General features: G+C 36.9%; 2 protein-coding genes across 6 annotated transcripts in view; both read right to left on the bottom strand.

Moving 5' to 3' along the window:
- Nucleotides 1-2,333: 2,333 nt before the first annotated feature.
- LOC306849454 (SLA class II histocompatibility antigen, DQ haplotype D alpha chain-like) overlaps nucleotides 2,334-16,575 on the bottom strand; it is a 90,444-nt gene continuing 76,202 nt past the window's right edge. Inside the window, exons 2-6 of one of the 4 annotated variants that reach the window (XM_079384488.1) lie at nucleotides 7,170-7,283; nucleotides 6,122-6,194; nucleotides 3,443-3,688; nucleotides 2,943-3,227; nucleotides 2,334-2,576 (exon numbers count right to left, since the gene is read on the bottom strand). In XM_079384488.1, coding sequence (XP_079240614.1) covers nucleotides 2,455-2,576; nucleotides 2,943-3,227; nucleotides 3,443-3,688; nucleotides 6,122-6,143 — 675 coding nt within the window. In that variant the 5' untranslated portion in view covers nucleotides 6,144-6,194; nucleotides 7,170-7,283 and the 3' untranslated portion in view covers nucleotides 2,334-2,454. Of the gene's footprint in view, nucleotides 2,577-2,942; nucleotides 3,228-3,442; nucleotides 3,689-6,121; nucleotides 6,464-7,169; nucleotides 7,284-7,331; nucleotides 8,052-16,575 lie in introns of those variants that run through there. The other 3 variants (XM_079384490.1, XM_079384491.1, XM_079384489.1) reach the window with 3 other exon arrangements.
- On the bottom strand, nucleotides 8,549-11,702 carry LOC306849450 (putative nuclease HARBI1). Of its 2 annotated transcripts, none has more exons than XM_079384482.1 (3): nucleotides 10,276-11,702; nucleotides 9,594-9,711; nucleotides 8,549-9,487 (listed from the first exon to the last, which is right to left on the bottom strand). In XM_079384482.1, the coding sequence occupies exons 1-3, from the start codon at nucleotides 10,455-10,457 to the stop codon at nucleotides 8,741-8,743; spliced, it is 1,047 nt and encodes a 348-aa protein (XP_079240608.1). In that variant the 5' UTR covers nucleotides 10,458-11,702; the 3' UTR covers nucleotides 8,549-8,740. The 2 variants fall into 2 exon arrangements, with proteins under 2 accessions (XP_079240608.1, XP_079240609.1); XM_079384483.1 differs by having other exon boundaries at nucleotides 9,825-10,588.

The following is a 16,575-nucleotide window of genomic DNA, read 5'->3' as shown; positions in this document are numbered from 1 at the left end:
TAGGGGTAATGGGGTATAGGTTCAAATTAAATGGTCATTCTCTAAATGGCCATTTAATTAATCATCATCTTTCTATGAGAGCAGCTGGCCATCATCCAAACAGTTCAGAAGGAAAATCAGTAAGTCACTCCAGGCATTGAACTTCTTTATTTATGATCATATGCACATTTGTTTTCGTGGGACAGCCTTAGAATGGACATTAATTAAATGTAAGAGTCCATTAATTTTTCACTTTCAGTAAGTTCAGGTGGATAAACAAAGTTGATTTCGATTGAAGAAACACATGTTATTGTGGACGTTGCACTTCAGAAGAACACCAAAGCCATTCAACAAAAATAATAATACATATACATGAACTATTCTGTAATATTCACCAATGCAGTCTGGCCACATTAGATTATATTTTTAGGAGAAATGCCATCCGGATGAAGCAGGTCTATAAAGTACACTTTGAGGAACTCTCACAGGGTGAAAGAAAGTGTTAAGATCCCAGTTTGTTAGTATAAGCCACACAATTGCTTTATGATAAGCTACTGTTTTTTCTTGAATGTTTTGTTTCTATATACTTCTGGAGTTGGATGGCAATGTGAGACATTATGAATACATCTATATAAATGAAGCTGACTCCAGTCTGAACAAAAGAAAAAAAGGGAGAAGAGGTAGGAATGTGATTTGCCAGCTTGATACATCACACACAGTGCTGTCTTGGGGCCATAACACAGAAATGTTCATACATTTTTAAACTCTCTCATTGAAACCCTATTTCCACAGGAGGAAACTGAGTGAATCTGCATTAATGGTGTGAGCATAATCCACTTTCTGTGATCATTTTCCTTCTGCCGTATTCACCTTTCCTGTTTCCAGCTGAGGAGATATTGTCCTACTGGTGATGGAAAATATACGGATGAATATGAATTCAGTAGAGAACATGCCTATAGTTTTGTTATTAGTATTTACTTTTAATAAATTCATTTCACAGTTCACATTGCTTCATGTTGTTTAGCAAAATTAAAAGCCTGTTTCATCAGCTTTGTTAATTGTTTTGAGAGCATATAGACTATAGTTCGGACAAATGTATGAAAACATGATATTATAATGTATGTAAACATCTTCATAGAAAATCTTACAAAAACAGATCATACTTGTAGCACAGCACATCATTAATTCAAAACATGCCAAATATTTTTAATTATTTATTTATATTTCGTGTTAATGTTTCCTTTCACATAATCATTGCTTTAAAACCTAAAACAATTTTGACTTAATGAGAACGTTTGGTTAAATTACCAAAACAAATTAAAATTATTACCATTCAGTTTAATTATTTTAAAGATCTGGTTATTTATTATCAAACAATTATACAATGTGAGACATTTCATATCATTTGTAGAGATGCTGAAAGAAAGATGTAAAATGACAGTAATTTACAGTTATGTTATAAAATATATTCAACATTATCTAACCAAATTGACACAAAATCCAAAGGCAGTAAAAGTACCACAGCGATTTAAACGATTTTAGATTAAATGTACCAAATATGTCACAGCCTGTCAGAAGACAAAAACAAGCACAAAAAGTAATTGTAGAGTGTCAGAAGAATTTATTATTTGCCAAAGTATAAAATATAAAAAAAAAAAAAAAAAATGTAAAGTGTGTGTGCATATGTGTGTTTGTGTGTGTGTCTATACATGTGAGGGACAAGTGTCCTTACTAATATAGTTAAATATCAGAGCTACTGATTTGTGAGGATATTTTGTGTAATCACTAGTTAAACTGTTTTGTCTAATACAGGCAAAAATGTCAGAAAAAAAAAAAAATAATAAAACTAAATCTTTTAGCAATTACAAATAATTTTTCAAAAGAACTTTCAGTATATTTAAGACATATCAATGTTTAGTATGTGATATTATATGTTTTAAACAAAGAAATGTGGTATTAAATGAGCTGTAAAAGAATATTGTCCAGTGTATGAACTGTGTCTGTGAACAAATATCTGGAACCGCAAAACATTTCATTTTATTTCATGATTTCACTGACTTGATTACCTTGAAACATAGACTCCTACTTTATGATGAACCATAAACTGTCAGATAAGTTATAGCTTCATTTTTAGGTGAAAATGAGGATCAAATGTTTTAGTGAAGTTCTATAAAATGCATCTCAAAACGTTGCACGTTGTGTTTGCTGTAAATTTCAAAAGAAAAATTACATTTGGATCACTTATGAATATTCGAACAAATGAAAAAAATCATGCTGTGTCAGAGCAATAATTCGACTAGGACACCAGACAAATTTGAACTTTGTTTGTCATGAACAATGGTACAAAAAATATTGTTTTTAGGACCAAAAGGTTTAATTTACAGAATTTTGACTGGAGGAGAATGTTAATAAGAAGTAGAAAGAATCTGAATTAAAAAAATATATATATATATGTTGACTTTTAAACCAGAGCGGTCAGTTGCAGTTGTTTCCTTTAATGAGGAAGAATGTTCCAGCTGCGACTCCCAGCAGCCCCAGAGTCAGACCCACTCCACAAAACACAGCTGGACCAACACTGGGCACCGCAACATCCACCTCTGTAGGAAACATACAAACACAAGATGATGCATATGTCATAGAATGCAAATCCATACATTTAATTTTAACAGTAAAGTTACAGAATTATTGCTCAACAACAACATAATGATTAGAATATTTTGTTGCTTTTAACATTTTTTTTTATTTTTCCTAGATAAGGCAAATTAAGTCATTCATACACAGTATTTCTGATTAATGTCTAAATAGTGTGAAATGAGTCATGTCTGCCTATTGTTATGTTCACCCTAAATTGTTTCTGTGTTGTCTGTAGTAATAAATCAGGTGGCCTAAAGCAAAGAATTTGGGAACAGTTAGGATTTATAAAAACCTTCCATCCACTGAATATACATGAAGCAGTGCCTCACCCCATGTTTTAGTTTTAGAGCGGCTGTCTAGAGCTTTGTGGAACACAGTGCAGCTGTAAACGTCTCCCTCTGCAGCCGTGATCTTCAGAGAGGAGAAGATGTTGAAGGTGCCGTCATTTTTTCTGCGATACTGGCTTAGACTCATGCCCTCGGTCACAATCTGATTGTTTTTAGTCCAGGAGACATTGACAGGAGGAGGGAAGAGTCCAGTCACATGACAGATGAGAGTGTTCTCAGCACCCAGCACCACATCATCTTTTGAATAGATGGAAACATCTGGGGGGTCTGTGAACAAACACACAAACAGATGCTCTTTTGCACTTGGGACCTCTGTGTAGATTTTATCTTGCATCACAAGAAAACCAAAATCTTGATTATATTGGTTGTAAATTCTGCATCTGAATTCTTTGCATAATCTCCAAACAAGTAAACTTAAAATTATTATACATCTAATATATTCATCATGTGAAAACATAATAATTATACACAATATGTCTTACCCAGTTGCTCATCAGGGGACTTGAAGACTTTAATGTCCAGGGCTAAGTTGTGTTTGCAGACCTCTATAGCTTGAACACCACCCTCAGAAAATCCAGGAAAGCTGACAGGATCTGCAAAGTCAGGCGCCGTAACTACTCCTTCTTTTGTAATGAAGTCTGAATGGTACATTTCCTCTCCATCAAATCCATACAGAAACTCTTTCTCTGTATCAGAACACCCAACAAACTGAACATCCCTGTGCGCAACTGAAACAGATCAAATGTCGTGATATTAGTCCGAATAGATGAACAGTGTGAATGAATAACACGACATACAGTGATAGTATTTAGAAACTATTTAAACCACCATAGTAATTGTTTCAACCCTATAAAGTGCTGTTGATGTGTAAAATCGAAAATATTATTTATCTCAATTTAAAAAAAAAATCTACAAAAGTAATTTACTAGCGTGCCGCCACTCATGCACTGCGCATGCGTCGAGTAAGTCTTTTTTTTTTTTTTTTAGGAGTAAGTCATTATTATGAGAAAGTTTCTCATTATTTTGAGAAAATAAGTAATTATTACGAGAAAATAAGTCATTATTATGAGAAAGTTTCTCATTATTTCGAGAAAATAACTCATTATTACGAGAAAATAAGTAGGGCTGCAACAACTAATCGATAAAATCGATTATTATCGATTATGAAAATCATCGACAACGATTCTCATTATCGATTAATCGGGTCTGCCCACAGTGTAGTCCAACTTCAGCTGGTTAGTCAAATTACGGCACTGAATAATGCATTTCTATGGACAAAATGCATCTAAAAATAGTGGAGGAAACAGAATGAGATTCTGCCGGAGAAGCACGTGATCCAAGCTGCCCAAAACATGATAATTCTTTATTTTAAGCTTTAAGTTAATGCATTTAAGAGTAATGGCTTGCCCTGTCAGGCGCTTTGACAGATGCGTGTGCGTCCTCAGCGCAAAAATGTTCAGTTTACGGTCATATCCTTATCTATAAATGCCACAAATTCACGCGAGCATTTCCATTTTTGCATAAAGGTCCGTCCTGACAGTCTGTGTTAAGTTTAAAATACGGAATGAGCGCCGGCGCGGCGGGCGCGCGCACGCGCGTCAGACGGACAGAACACAGTAGAGAGGGAGACCATTAATAGGCTTTTCAGCGCAAACATATCCATTGTGCTGAATTATCTGTTGTTGAAAGTTAATTTAAGGTTTAAAATAAATTAAAATATTTTATGAGAGTAGGAACTTTAAAGGGATAACAGCGTGTAATTGTCTGTCTGAATATAAACATGAGACGCTCGGCCTTTTACAGGATAAAGAAATGACGAGGTGACTGTGATCAAAGTAGTTCCTGCAGAACATTACTCTTACCTGTTGGTTAACACTGAGTTTGTGTTTTTATTCGTCTTTATTATTTTAATTTTTAATAGAGGTTTAAACTATATTCAATTTTTACAATGCTTAACAAATTTATGTAAGTTTTTTAACAATGTGTTTATGTAAGGTTTGTGCCACTGCTGCTCTAAAGTAACAGTATTGGTGATAACCAAAATCATTTTTCGGCTTTCTGTACTGGTTAGTACTCCAATGTGTGTAAGCTCTTTAGTAACAGTAGTAGGCTATTTTTAATGCTATAATATCATTATTGCTGTTATCTATGAAAGAAAACCAGAGCACTTATTTTTTCTTGTATTTTTTATTTGAGTATTTTTTTTTCGCGATACCCAATTGCAGTCAAAAAGTACATAAACAATACCAGCAAGAATGCAAGCTGTTATGATGCCATTTTTTATTATTATGTCCAATAAATGACAATAACATTTTTAAATTTAAACAAATTTTTGACAAATTTCTAAAATATGTTTTCTCTTTATTATGATAAGTGGTCTAATAAATAGGCTATATGCACACCTCTCTTCCGCATTCCCAGTCAGCCAGCTATGTCATATCCGGCGCACGTAGCGTCAATAACAACTATGGCGTTTTTTACACGGTCGCTCCAAGATTTACCAAGGATTACGGTAAACGACGTAACTCGAATTATCCAAACGCTGTCCCATTCATCGAAAACCAAGAAGGAGAAGGGATTCAAGCTATACATTTCAAGCTATGTCCACAATTATGAAGGTAAGATCTGGACGTGTTGTGTCTTTACATGCCCTTACCATGAATGCTATGTCACCTAACGCTAGCGCAGCAGTGTAAGTTAACTTAGTTGTACTATGTGCATTTTCCTAACGTCATTGTCAATGTCAGTTTCAAACAAGGATTCAAGCACAGGAGAGGTAACCATTAGGGCTGAGTGTTACCGATCAATGAGGAAAAGCCAAAAGCCTCACAGCTTGAGCGTAAGGGAAAGTTAGTCCTGCAGGTTCAGTGCAGGCTTGTTCGTGAGACAGGTTCCGTTTGTCAGAGCGAGTTTCTGTGAATCATCGCATGTAAACTTGTTGAAGGCTATTTTATTACATATTTCGTTTCATATACTGTAAATAACATTGGTGTCTCTGGATATTTATCACTATTGAGATATGTAAGCTAAGCACTGGGATTCACAGAAACTGAGTTCTGTTTTTTTACTACTTATACACACGTTCTGTGTCCCGTTATCAGAGATGGGCACAAATACATCAGAATGTATTTAGATAAAATAGTATTTTGTATTTTAAATACCTGTATTTGAAATACTGCCCATCCCTGCCTGTTATGTTCTGTTGTCACTTCTTTTACACACGTTCTGTGCCCCCTGTTATTGAAATGAGTAAAGTGAGATAAATAAAGATAATGATAAATTATAAAAACAATTGGCTACAATTTTAGCTGTTACGTTCGTTCTATTATAACAGATTTTTGTATTTTTTACAGATTGTGTTTAAGGATGCCCATCCTGTGCAGCTAGAAAGCTGCCAGTGTACCTGTGTGGCAGGTACAGCTTTGTGTAACCATGTGGCAGCACTGTTGTACCAGACTGCACATTATTGCCAGCTTAGAATCACCTCTGTTTCCCCAACACACAGCTGCACAGAGACTGAACAGAAGTGGCATAAGCCAAGAACCATGGTAACTAATGTTACACTAACAGAGTACTTCGATTCTATTTATGGATACTTGTTTATTGATAACCTTTTTTTTTTTTTTAATGCAGGGTGTTAAACCTGGTCCAGTGAATGACATGGTCATTCTTTCAGCCAGACCCAAGGAATGAAAACTCGTAGAAGGGATCAGGTTAGTATTGTTGTTACTATCATTAAAGGTGCACTAAGCGATTTTTGAAAAACACTTTTGACCCCAGCGTCGGACCAAGTCCCAAAACACACTTGCTGCCAATCAGCAGTGAGGAGCGTGTCTAGTAATGATAGGGAGAAGAGAGCGTTTAGTGAATGCACAGGATGGATATTAGCAGATCGACTATAGATAGAGGGGGTGGTGATGGCGCAGTGGATAAGACACATGCCTTTGGTGTGAGAGACCTGGGTTCGAATCCACTGTGAGACACCAATGTGTCCCTGAGCAAGACACTTAACCCCTAGTTGCTCCAGAGGCGTGCGACCTCTGACATATATAGCAATTGTAAGTCGCTTTGGATAAAAGCATCAGCTAAATGAATACATGTAAATGTAAATGTAGATAGAGATGGCAGATAAGAAACAATTGTTAGTGAAAATTTTATGGCTCCTTTTCCTTTTCCATAGGAGCAACTTGTATAAGGGTGTAAGTTCACCTCTGCCTGAACTTTCCACACTCCGGGTGGATGAAGTCTACTGTGATCTTCCAAGTGAAGCAGCTCCACTGATAACCACTATGAGTATGGACATTGGTGCTCCTCTGGTTGACTCTGTATTTGGAAAAGTGCAAGAAGGAAGTGTGTTATCCTATCACATACCAGCAAAGAGAGTGCCGAAAACCTGTCCACACACAGATGCTCCTTCTCCTCCACAGCTGCCACTTCATGGTTACAGGCTGGGACCCTCTGCCTGCTCTTTTGTCTACACTGAACATCAGCAGTACCACATGATGTCCCTGGCAACAACATTAGAGACAGCACACAGAATTGCCAACAGTACAAAAGAGCAGAGTTCCTGCATTGAGTGGCACCAACTAAGGCGGCCCCGCATCACCTCCTCCAAATTCAGAGAGGTCTGTCACACCAGGGCTCAGAGCTCTGCCGAAAATCTTGCAAAAAGACTCCTGAGACCTAGCCATCAGACTGCAGACATGAGGAGGGGGCTTGACATGGAACCTGCAGCAATAGAGGAGTACTGCAGGGCAAGAGAGGTTAACCACTACCCCTGTGGCTTCCTTATCCACCCTGACGCACCGTGGATGGGGTCATCACCTGACGGCATCGTGTACGATCCAAAGGGGCAGCCAGTGTTTGGCCTTGTTGAAATTAAATGCCCCAATGTAGCAAGCTATGTTGACTGTCCATATATTAAGATCAGTGAGGGCACACATACATTAAGGAAGTCTCATCCATACTTTTGGCAAATCCAGGGCCAGATGTTGATTTCTGGTTTGGATTGGTGCGACTTTGTTGTCTACACACAGGAAGACATGTTTATTCAGAGGATTATCAGAGACAATGAAATCACCAAAACAATGAAAGAAAAAATTGATTATTTCTGTTTTTATTTTTACCTCAATGCTTATCTAGATAATTAAATCCTGATAACCTGTCTCACTTCTCTTACAGAATGCTAATATTTTTCTTACTGGCAGTTCAATCTATTTCAATACAATTGTACATATGTTTGGTTTAATTTTTATCATTCACTTTTAACTGAAACTGATACTTTGTGTTTTTCCTCACTCCTGGGTCCGAGTGTACGTCTTAACTTATACCTTATACAAGTAGGCTGCAGTCAGTTATTCTGAGACCACTATGTGCTATGACATGTACATATGTTATCTAATACTGATTTATTAAATTACATATTTTTCTGTGAATGCTATTTCTTGTTGTTTTTTGAGGTAACAATTCATTAGCACCTGAAATATAGTATTTTTTATATAATATACTTATGTTGTTTGTAATGAACAGATTGATAAAACAAGAAATATTTCCGACAATGACTGACAACAGGAAGAAGACATGTCAAATCATTTGAAATATTTATTATTAACAATAACAATTCTCTGGTCATTTGTATAGATTTCAAAAAATGAACAATTATAACAAAGTGGCTGAAGAAAGTATTGTAACATATTGGCTAATAAAATATTTGAACAATTAAATTAAATAAAAAAAACTGCTATTTACAGACAAAAATTGTTTCTCACAGAACCCAAACACTACTCTGGCTTCTTTGCCCATGCTTTTACAAGAGGACCGTTCTCATAGTTGGTCAGGAGACATGCAACAGTATACAGCTGATTAATGTTGCCAAAAAGCCGAAGTGGAATCTCGGTGTCAAAGAACTTGTGTTCCTTAACACGGCGTATGAGGCGCTCAACATGCACCCTAAGTCGTGCAATTGCTTGGGTCTCCCTAACCTCACAGGCAGACATCTGGTATCTTCCAGAGAGAAATGCTGGCCTATAGATCTTGCAAGGCACAAGGTCATCAACAAGGAAACCTCGGTCAACCATGATGGCCATCCCAGGTCTCAAAAGGGAGAGAATTCCAGACTCTCGCGTGATCTGTTTGTCACTGATGGAACCAGCATACAGTGGAGAGATAAATGTGACTGCCCCGTGAGGAGCCACTCCAAGCAGCCCTTTGAGAGTACAGTGGGACTTGTATGTTGAGAAAGTTTCACTTTGGAGAAGAGGTGATGAAGGGCTCTGGCACCTCAGCTCTGTGCAATCCAGGATAACTGTAGTGTCTGCATAGTCCTTAAACTCAGCTGGCAGATGTTCCCTTATTTTCTCCTCTGGTATCCAGATTCTCACAGACCCTAGGACAGTATACAGAAAGTTGCTCCATGTTGTGATGATCCGACTGACTGTGGACTGGTGGACTCCATACCGGTCAGCAAGGTCACGCTGTTTTGAACCCAGAGCAAGGTAGTTGAGAAACATGAACATCTCATCAATGGGCTGCAGGGAATGAGTCTGTTCAAAAGAAATAAAATTTGCATTATGTTTCTCTCAACTTCCATCTAATCTTTATTAAATTGTTTTGTATAGTCCATGAACTACTTACTACAGTGGAACTTGGTTCTGTAAAGGTGCCTCTCTGTGCTTGAGTCACACTGACCATATATAGCAGTGATGGCTCTATTAAGGCCCAGAATCTCATCAGCAGGTCATAGGATGCAAATCTAAATGAATACAATTAAGATATTAGCTTTTAAATCTTGTAACAGTGTATACTATAAAATTACTTGGAAGCATTTCAAATATATAACTTCAAATAAATTAGCCTTCATCTCACTTTCTCTCTCTCTCTCTCTCTCTCTCTCTCTCGCGCACACACACACACAAACACAGGGTGACCACCTGGCAAAAGATCTGTTGCGGGACAGTAGATCGTTTTGAGGGACACGTGTGAGACAGATACATTTACTACTATTATGCTATATAAATACAGATTTACATCCGTTGTCATATGCGCTTATATATTTCTGAACGCGCACATGTAAGCAAAAGAAAGCGCGTCCGTTTTGTGTGAGAGTGAAGAACACACACACACAATACCATAGGCTTATCTGTTGCTGCAAAGTACTACAGAACAATCACAATGTATGACAACAATAACACCAACAATAATTTAGACAAAAAGTAACGTACTATTCATTATACTGAGTTCCAGTTTCGTTATTTAATTAATTAACTGTAGTCCATCTACCCCTACCGTCTCCATACTTAGCTAATGGACATCTTACCTTGTGAAAAACCGTATGTCCTTGTCCGAGGAAGCAAACCGATGAATTCCAAAGCGCTGATTAATTGTCAGCTTCTCAACTTGTTCCCTCAGCCTGCGGATCTCCTCTCTGAGAGACATATTGTCATCTAGAGCTAAATCGACAGCTGCGGGATCTGGAGCCGAAGCGTAGTCATGGTCCATGCACACCTCATCATTGTCAACCGCTGTGTCATCCTCCAACACCTGTGGCGGCGGTCGCTCCCTCCTCTCCCACACTCCCGGTCTTGAAGTGGGTAAGGCAGGGCTCTCAAGTTTTGAAGACAGGCAAGAGTGACATCTCAGCCCCCCCCCCCCCCCCCCCCCCCCCCCGTAACCTGCCCTTTTTGGGGGGCTTTCCTCTCAGGGTGAATGAAAGGATGCTTAGTTGCATTTTATCCGAGATGCAATGATTAATGCATCCATGGCCAGGATATAATTATAAAATATGACATGATTTTAAAAGTTTATAACATCAACTATGCAATACACTTGAATTAATTTAGTGCTAATAAAATTATTAAGCCTATTGGAGAGAGATATATTTATAATGTGACAATATGTCAGTCATCGTGTGATAACGAAAATATGACTAGGCCTAGACTACTTGTTCTGAGCAGATGTTGTCAGTGAACAGGCTGTAAAACTGTTGGCTAAGTAACAGACACTCATGAAAAACTGATGTTAATTATCTGGGAAACATTCTCTAACAGCAGTCAAGTTGTCATAATATTGTTTGTGTCAAACAAGTTGTGAATTTGCTGTAACAGGAGATCATTACTTACTTTGTGCTCAAAGTGATGCTTTTTCATTGGTTGTTGCGTTAAATCTTACCCAGATACAATAGTGCTATTTTCTGATTGGCTATTGTGTAGCCTATTTCTTTTTTTTGATTGGCTGATAAGTGGCAGGCTCGACTAAGAACTCCAGAGGAGACGCGCTTGAATCCTGCCGGTTCCATAGCGAGAGCGGCGCGGCCAGAGAAATGTTGGGCGCTGCGGTATATTAAATATATTATAAATAGTTTTTTCTGCGTGAGAAATACAATGTGTGGCGGGAGTGCGTGACAATAGACCGAAATGAGTGACTGTCACGCTCAATGCGTGACACTTGAGAGCCCTGGTAAGGTGAAATCGTTCCACTCGAACAATGATGGAACAGCTCCCTTGACTAATAGCCGTCTCCCCGTCTCTGTCTGTGGCTCACGAACATCCTCTTTTTTGAAGTGCCGGCTACATACGCGGGTATGGGGAGTAACTTTGAAGTTGTCCCTCCGTATGGCGACAAGCCATTTTCGCCTAGTTTCCGCATCCGATGGAAAAGTATGAAAACTAAGTACACTGTTGTACTTACTGGAAGCCTGACACAGCGGTACACAACAATGTTCAGCTGTAGTGCTGCTGGTTCGCTGAAATTTATTTACTTATTTACAAATCTCCTCAGCGGTATGACAGCGGAACTGGCTCAGCTGGCTGAGATTTTAGCGGAAGCACGTCATCGCCTCCTTGTGCATATAGCCCATTAAGCACTGTATGTTTTCATAGCATTCAGTTGTCACGTTTGTTTGTAGAACATTGGGCAGAATGTGGAATAGTGTTTTTTTTGGTCAATATTTTTTTATCTGATTAATCGATTAATCGAAAGAATAATCGGCCAACTAATCGATTACCAAAATAATCGTTAGTTGCAGCCCTAAAAATAAGTCATTATTATGAGAAAATAAGTCATTATTATGAGAAAATAAGTCATTATTATGAGAAAATAAGTCATTATTACGAGAAAATAACTCATTATTATGAGAAACTAAGTCATTATTATGAGAAAATAACTCATTATTATGAGAAAATAACTAATTATTACGAGAAAATAACTCATTATTACGAGAAACTAAGTCATTATTATGAGAAAATAACTAATTATTACGAGAAAATAACTCATTATTTTGAGAAACTAAGTCATTATTATGAGAAAATAACTCATTATTACGAGAAAATAAGTCATTATTACGAGAAAATAAGTCATTATTACGAGAAATTTTCTCATTATTACGAGAAACTAAGTCATTATTACGAGAAATTTTCTCATTATTATGAGAAAGTATCTCATTATTACGAGAAAATAACTCATTATTACGAGAAACTTTCTCGAAATAATGACTTACTCCTAAAGAAAAAAAAAAAAAAAAGCCTTACTCGACGCATGCGCAGTGCATGAGTGGCGGCACGCTATCGACATCTGCTGGTCAAAGCCATGCAGGAACACCGCAACCATCGCTTGTTCTGTAATCTAAAACTGTATAATATATCATTAAATAACGATTTCAGATATATTTTCTGCCTCCCCCCCCCCATCAAATGTTTATTCATTTTTTAATGTAGTTCCGTATTTACTTTTCCTCAGCTCAACATGCTAATGAGAGGGTATCTATCAAGCATCAGAGAAGGCGGTCTTTATGCCACCATTGGTTGATTGTTATAAAAGTTCTGCGTTCGATTGTTTGTCTGCGCATTGCCCGTTAACGTAAAGGCAACTGACAAGCATCGATTCAGCATTGTGTTTTAGAGAGATGGTTGAAGTCATCATGCTAACAGTTGCCAGAGACTTGCGAAGGCTAGCTGACACTGTTGAAATTAGTAGTACGCTATCTGCTGATTATATTCTCTTCAGAGTAGATTCATCTATACACTCTTTAGGTCAGTTAGCAGCTACATTTGATGTGGCTGTAGATCCTTTTGTCCTCGAAAAGCTGGAACAGGTTACTATCATTTTAAGACATACGGGTGTCAACAGAAATGTAACTGGACGTCCTTTACTTCCTATTCCAGCAAGTGCAATTGAGTCTAAAGAGTCAACCATCTCTCTAAAACACAATGCTGAATCGATGCTTGTCAGTTGCCTTTACGTTAACGGGCAATGCGCAGGCAAACAATCGAACGCAGAACTTTTATAACAATCAACCAATGGTGGCATAAAGACCGCCTTCTCTGATGCTTGATAGATACCCTCTCATTAGCATGTTGAGCTGAGGAAAAGTAAATACGGAACTACATTCAAAAATGAATAAACATTTGATAGGGAAAATAAAAAAAATAAAAAAACTTTCAGTTTAGCATTTCCTTTAGCATTTTTTTTATTCCCCCCAACATTCGTTTAATTTATTTAATTATTTATTTTCTCGCACATTTAATTATTTATATATTTATTTATACAGGAATATGTGGATTTATTTATGTATTTATTTATTTATTTGCGTATTTATTGTTTTTGCAGAGGGGTATTCCAGAAAGCTTGGTTAACTTACCATTTGGTAAATCATAACCTCTGGGTTGATTTACCCCAAACCCGCATACCATGAGTATGTCGGTTCCAAAACACCTGAGAAGAGTTAGTTTATGTCTGTTAAGTGCTAAGAACTGGTATGTGATAAGCTGTCGACTGAGATCCTAGGTATCTCCTTAGTTTTCACTGTTTCACTAAGTTTCGCTATGCACCCTTTTTTTAAGTTAGTTGGTGCAGCTCCTTTCAGTAAGGTTAAAAAATCTAATTTCATCCAAACTTTACTTATTACATTGTTCTATCCGTTGTTGTTAATACGTCTTTATCTATCATTACTCTCAATGCCAGGGGGTTAAGGAATATTGTTAAGCGCAAGGCGTTATTTTTGTTTGTCAAGCAGCACAAATCTGATTTTTGTTTCATTCAAGAGTCACACTCCGTTCCGGACGATGGTAGATTATGGAGATCCCAATGGGGGAATGATCTGTGGCAGGCTCATGGGTCTGAACATTCTGCTGGTGTTGCGACTCTAAAATATAATTTTCCAGGGACTATTCTTTTATCTGTCAGTGATACATCAGGTCATTTTATTTTTCAAGTATTAACCATTGAAAATTTTACTTTGATAGTTGTTAATATATATGGCTATAATTCTAACCATGAGAACGACATAATGCTTGAAACATTAGAGAAGCATATACAAAATACCCTTAATAACTTTCCAAATTCAGGTATAGTAATAGGGGGGGATTTTAACATGATTCTGGATCACAATATTGACTGTTGGCCTCCACGTGTTTCCACTGCAGTAAATGATAACTTAACTTTATTTATGCAAAAATTTAACTTGATAGATGTATGGAGATTTAACAATCCTAACATAAATGCCTTTACTTGGAGTAACAGAAGTGCCACCAGACGTTCACGATTGGACTATTGGTTAGTCTCTGATCATTTGAATATTGATAAAATATCAATTAATATAATCACAACCCCATTAACAGATCATAATGCAGTCTCCATCTTTATCCCCTTGCACTCTGCCCCCTCCACTAGATGTAGGAATGCTTACTGGAAACTAAACAGCTCGCTTCTTCAACACGATGTGGTTAAATCAGAAATAAAAAATCTAATATTAAAATTTTGGAATAAAGCAAAGTCCGAGGATGCTTTTGGTAGCAATTGGGAACTTCTGAAATTTAAAGCTGGCCAATACCTGAGGAATTATGGTAGTATCTTAACCAAAAATCATAAATTAGAGGAAGAAAGAGTGGTCTCTAAAATAATTTCCTTGTACCAGAAGGACCCTGCTGATTTATTAGAAGAGGAACGACTAACTTTAATTTCGGAACAACTTAAACTAAATGAGATTTACTCCAACAAAGCAAAAGGTGGATTGAAGAAGGGGAGCAGAACTCTGCCTATTTTTTCGGCTTAGAAAGATATCATGGGAAATTTAATTTAATCCAGCAACTTAATATTAACGATACTGTAACTGATGATTCAAAGAGCATAGCTGTTTTCTGTGCGGACTTCTATAGAAATTTATACAAGTCCAAATATTGCCATCAATCAACCACTACATTCTTGAACTCTCTTATCGTCACTCCAATCTCTCAAGATGATAGGAAACTCTGCGATGACCATATAACCTTGCAGGAAATTACATTTGCAATTGAACATTGTAAAACGAATAAATCTCCGGGTGTTGATGGCCTTTCTGCAGAGTTTTATCAGGTTTTTACACAAGATTTAGCTCCCTTTCTACTTGAAGTAATATTAGAAAGTATTGGAAAAGGTTCTCTACCTCCTTCGCTAACCCAAGGCTTAATTACGTTAATCCCCAAACCCAAAAAGGATCCTCTGTTTATAGATAATTGGCGACCTATTTCATTGCTGAACACTGACTACAAAATTTTTGCCTCAATTATTGCTAAACACTTAAAAAATGTTTTAGATCCTATTATTGATGAAGTTCAATCAGGATTCATGAGAAAAAGACACATCTCAAACAATATTCGTCTTGTATTAGATATAATTGATTATTCATTTTTAAGCCCTGATGATAGTTTTATCTTTTTCTTGGACTTCTACAAAGCCTTTGACACAGTAGAGCATAATTTTATTTTTCAAACTATTGAGAAATTTGGTTTTGGTGATTTTTTTTTTTTTTTGTAAAGCTGTTAAAACATTGTACTGCAAAGGCAATAGCTCTATCAAATTAAAAAATTGGACATCCCCAAGATTTGAGTTGCAAAGAGGCATCCGACAGGGCTGCCCTGCCTCCCCCTACCTATTCATTTTATGTACTCAACTTCTTTCCACCCATATTAAAAATAGTGCTGTAATAGGAATTTCAATTGCAGAAAGAGAAGTTATCCTCACTCAACTAGCAGATGATACTACATTATTTTTAAAAAAATGCCAGCCAAGTGCCAATCGCTATTAAAACAATAGAATTATTTTCCGCAGCTTCTGGGCTTTGCTTAAATCTGAAGAAGTGTGAACTTTTTTCCCTTAAAGAAAGCAACACCTCCCAGATCTGTAGCATACCAATCAAAGATAAGGTCACTTATCTTGGGATTACTATAATGAAAAATGAGGAGGAGAGATGCTCTGTAAACTTTAATTTGATTAGTGATAAGACAAAGAAAAAGCTAAATCAATGGCTGCAGAGGGATTTATCCTTGAAAGGACGAATATTGCTGGCAAAGGCAGAAGGTTTATCCCGTCTTACATATGCAGCTATCCCCTTGTTTGTCAACAAAAAGCTCTAATTCCATTGACAATTCACTTTTAAATTTTATTTGGAAAAACAAGACGCATTATGTGAAGAAATCTGTTATTATGAACAATGTTGAACGTGGTGGTCTAAACTTTCTTGATTTTACAACCCTTAATTATACTTTTAAAATAAATTGGATAAAGCATTTTCTGAAAAATCCCACATCTACATGGAATTGTATACCTAATTATATTTTCTCGAAGATTGGTGGTCTAGAATTTT

Source organism: Barbus barbus (assembly GCF_936440315.1).
Source record: "Barbus barbus genome assembly, chromosome: 29".
Classification (NCBI taxonomy): domain Eukaryota; kingdom Metazoa; phylum Chordata; class Actinopteri; order Cypriniformes; family Cyprinidae; genus Barbus; species Barbus barbus.
This window is presented reverse-complemented; position numbering and strand designations above follow the sequence as displayed.

Coding starts and splice junctions, on each gene's coding strand:
- LOC306849450 (XM_079384482.1), bottom strand. CDS start 10,457: ATGGACCATGACTACGCTTCGGCTCCAGATCCCGCAGCTGTCGATTTA. Junction 9,712..10,275: donor GACATACGGTTTTTCACAAG/GTAAGATGTCCA, acceptor GTATTCATTTAG/ATTTGCATCCTATGACCTGC. Junction 9,488..9,593: donor CAGAACCAAGTTCCACTGTA/GTAAGTAGTTCA, acceptor CATTCCCTGCAG/CCCATTGATGAGATGTTCAT.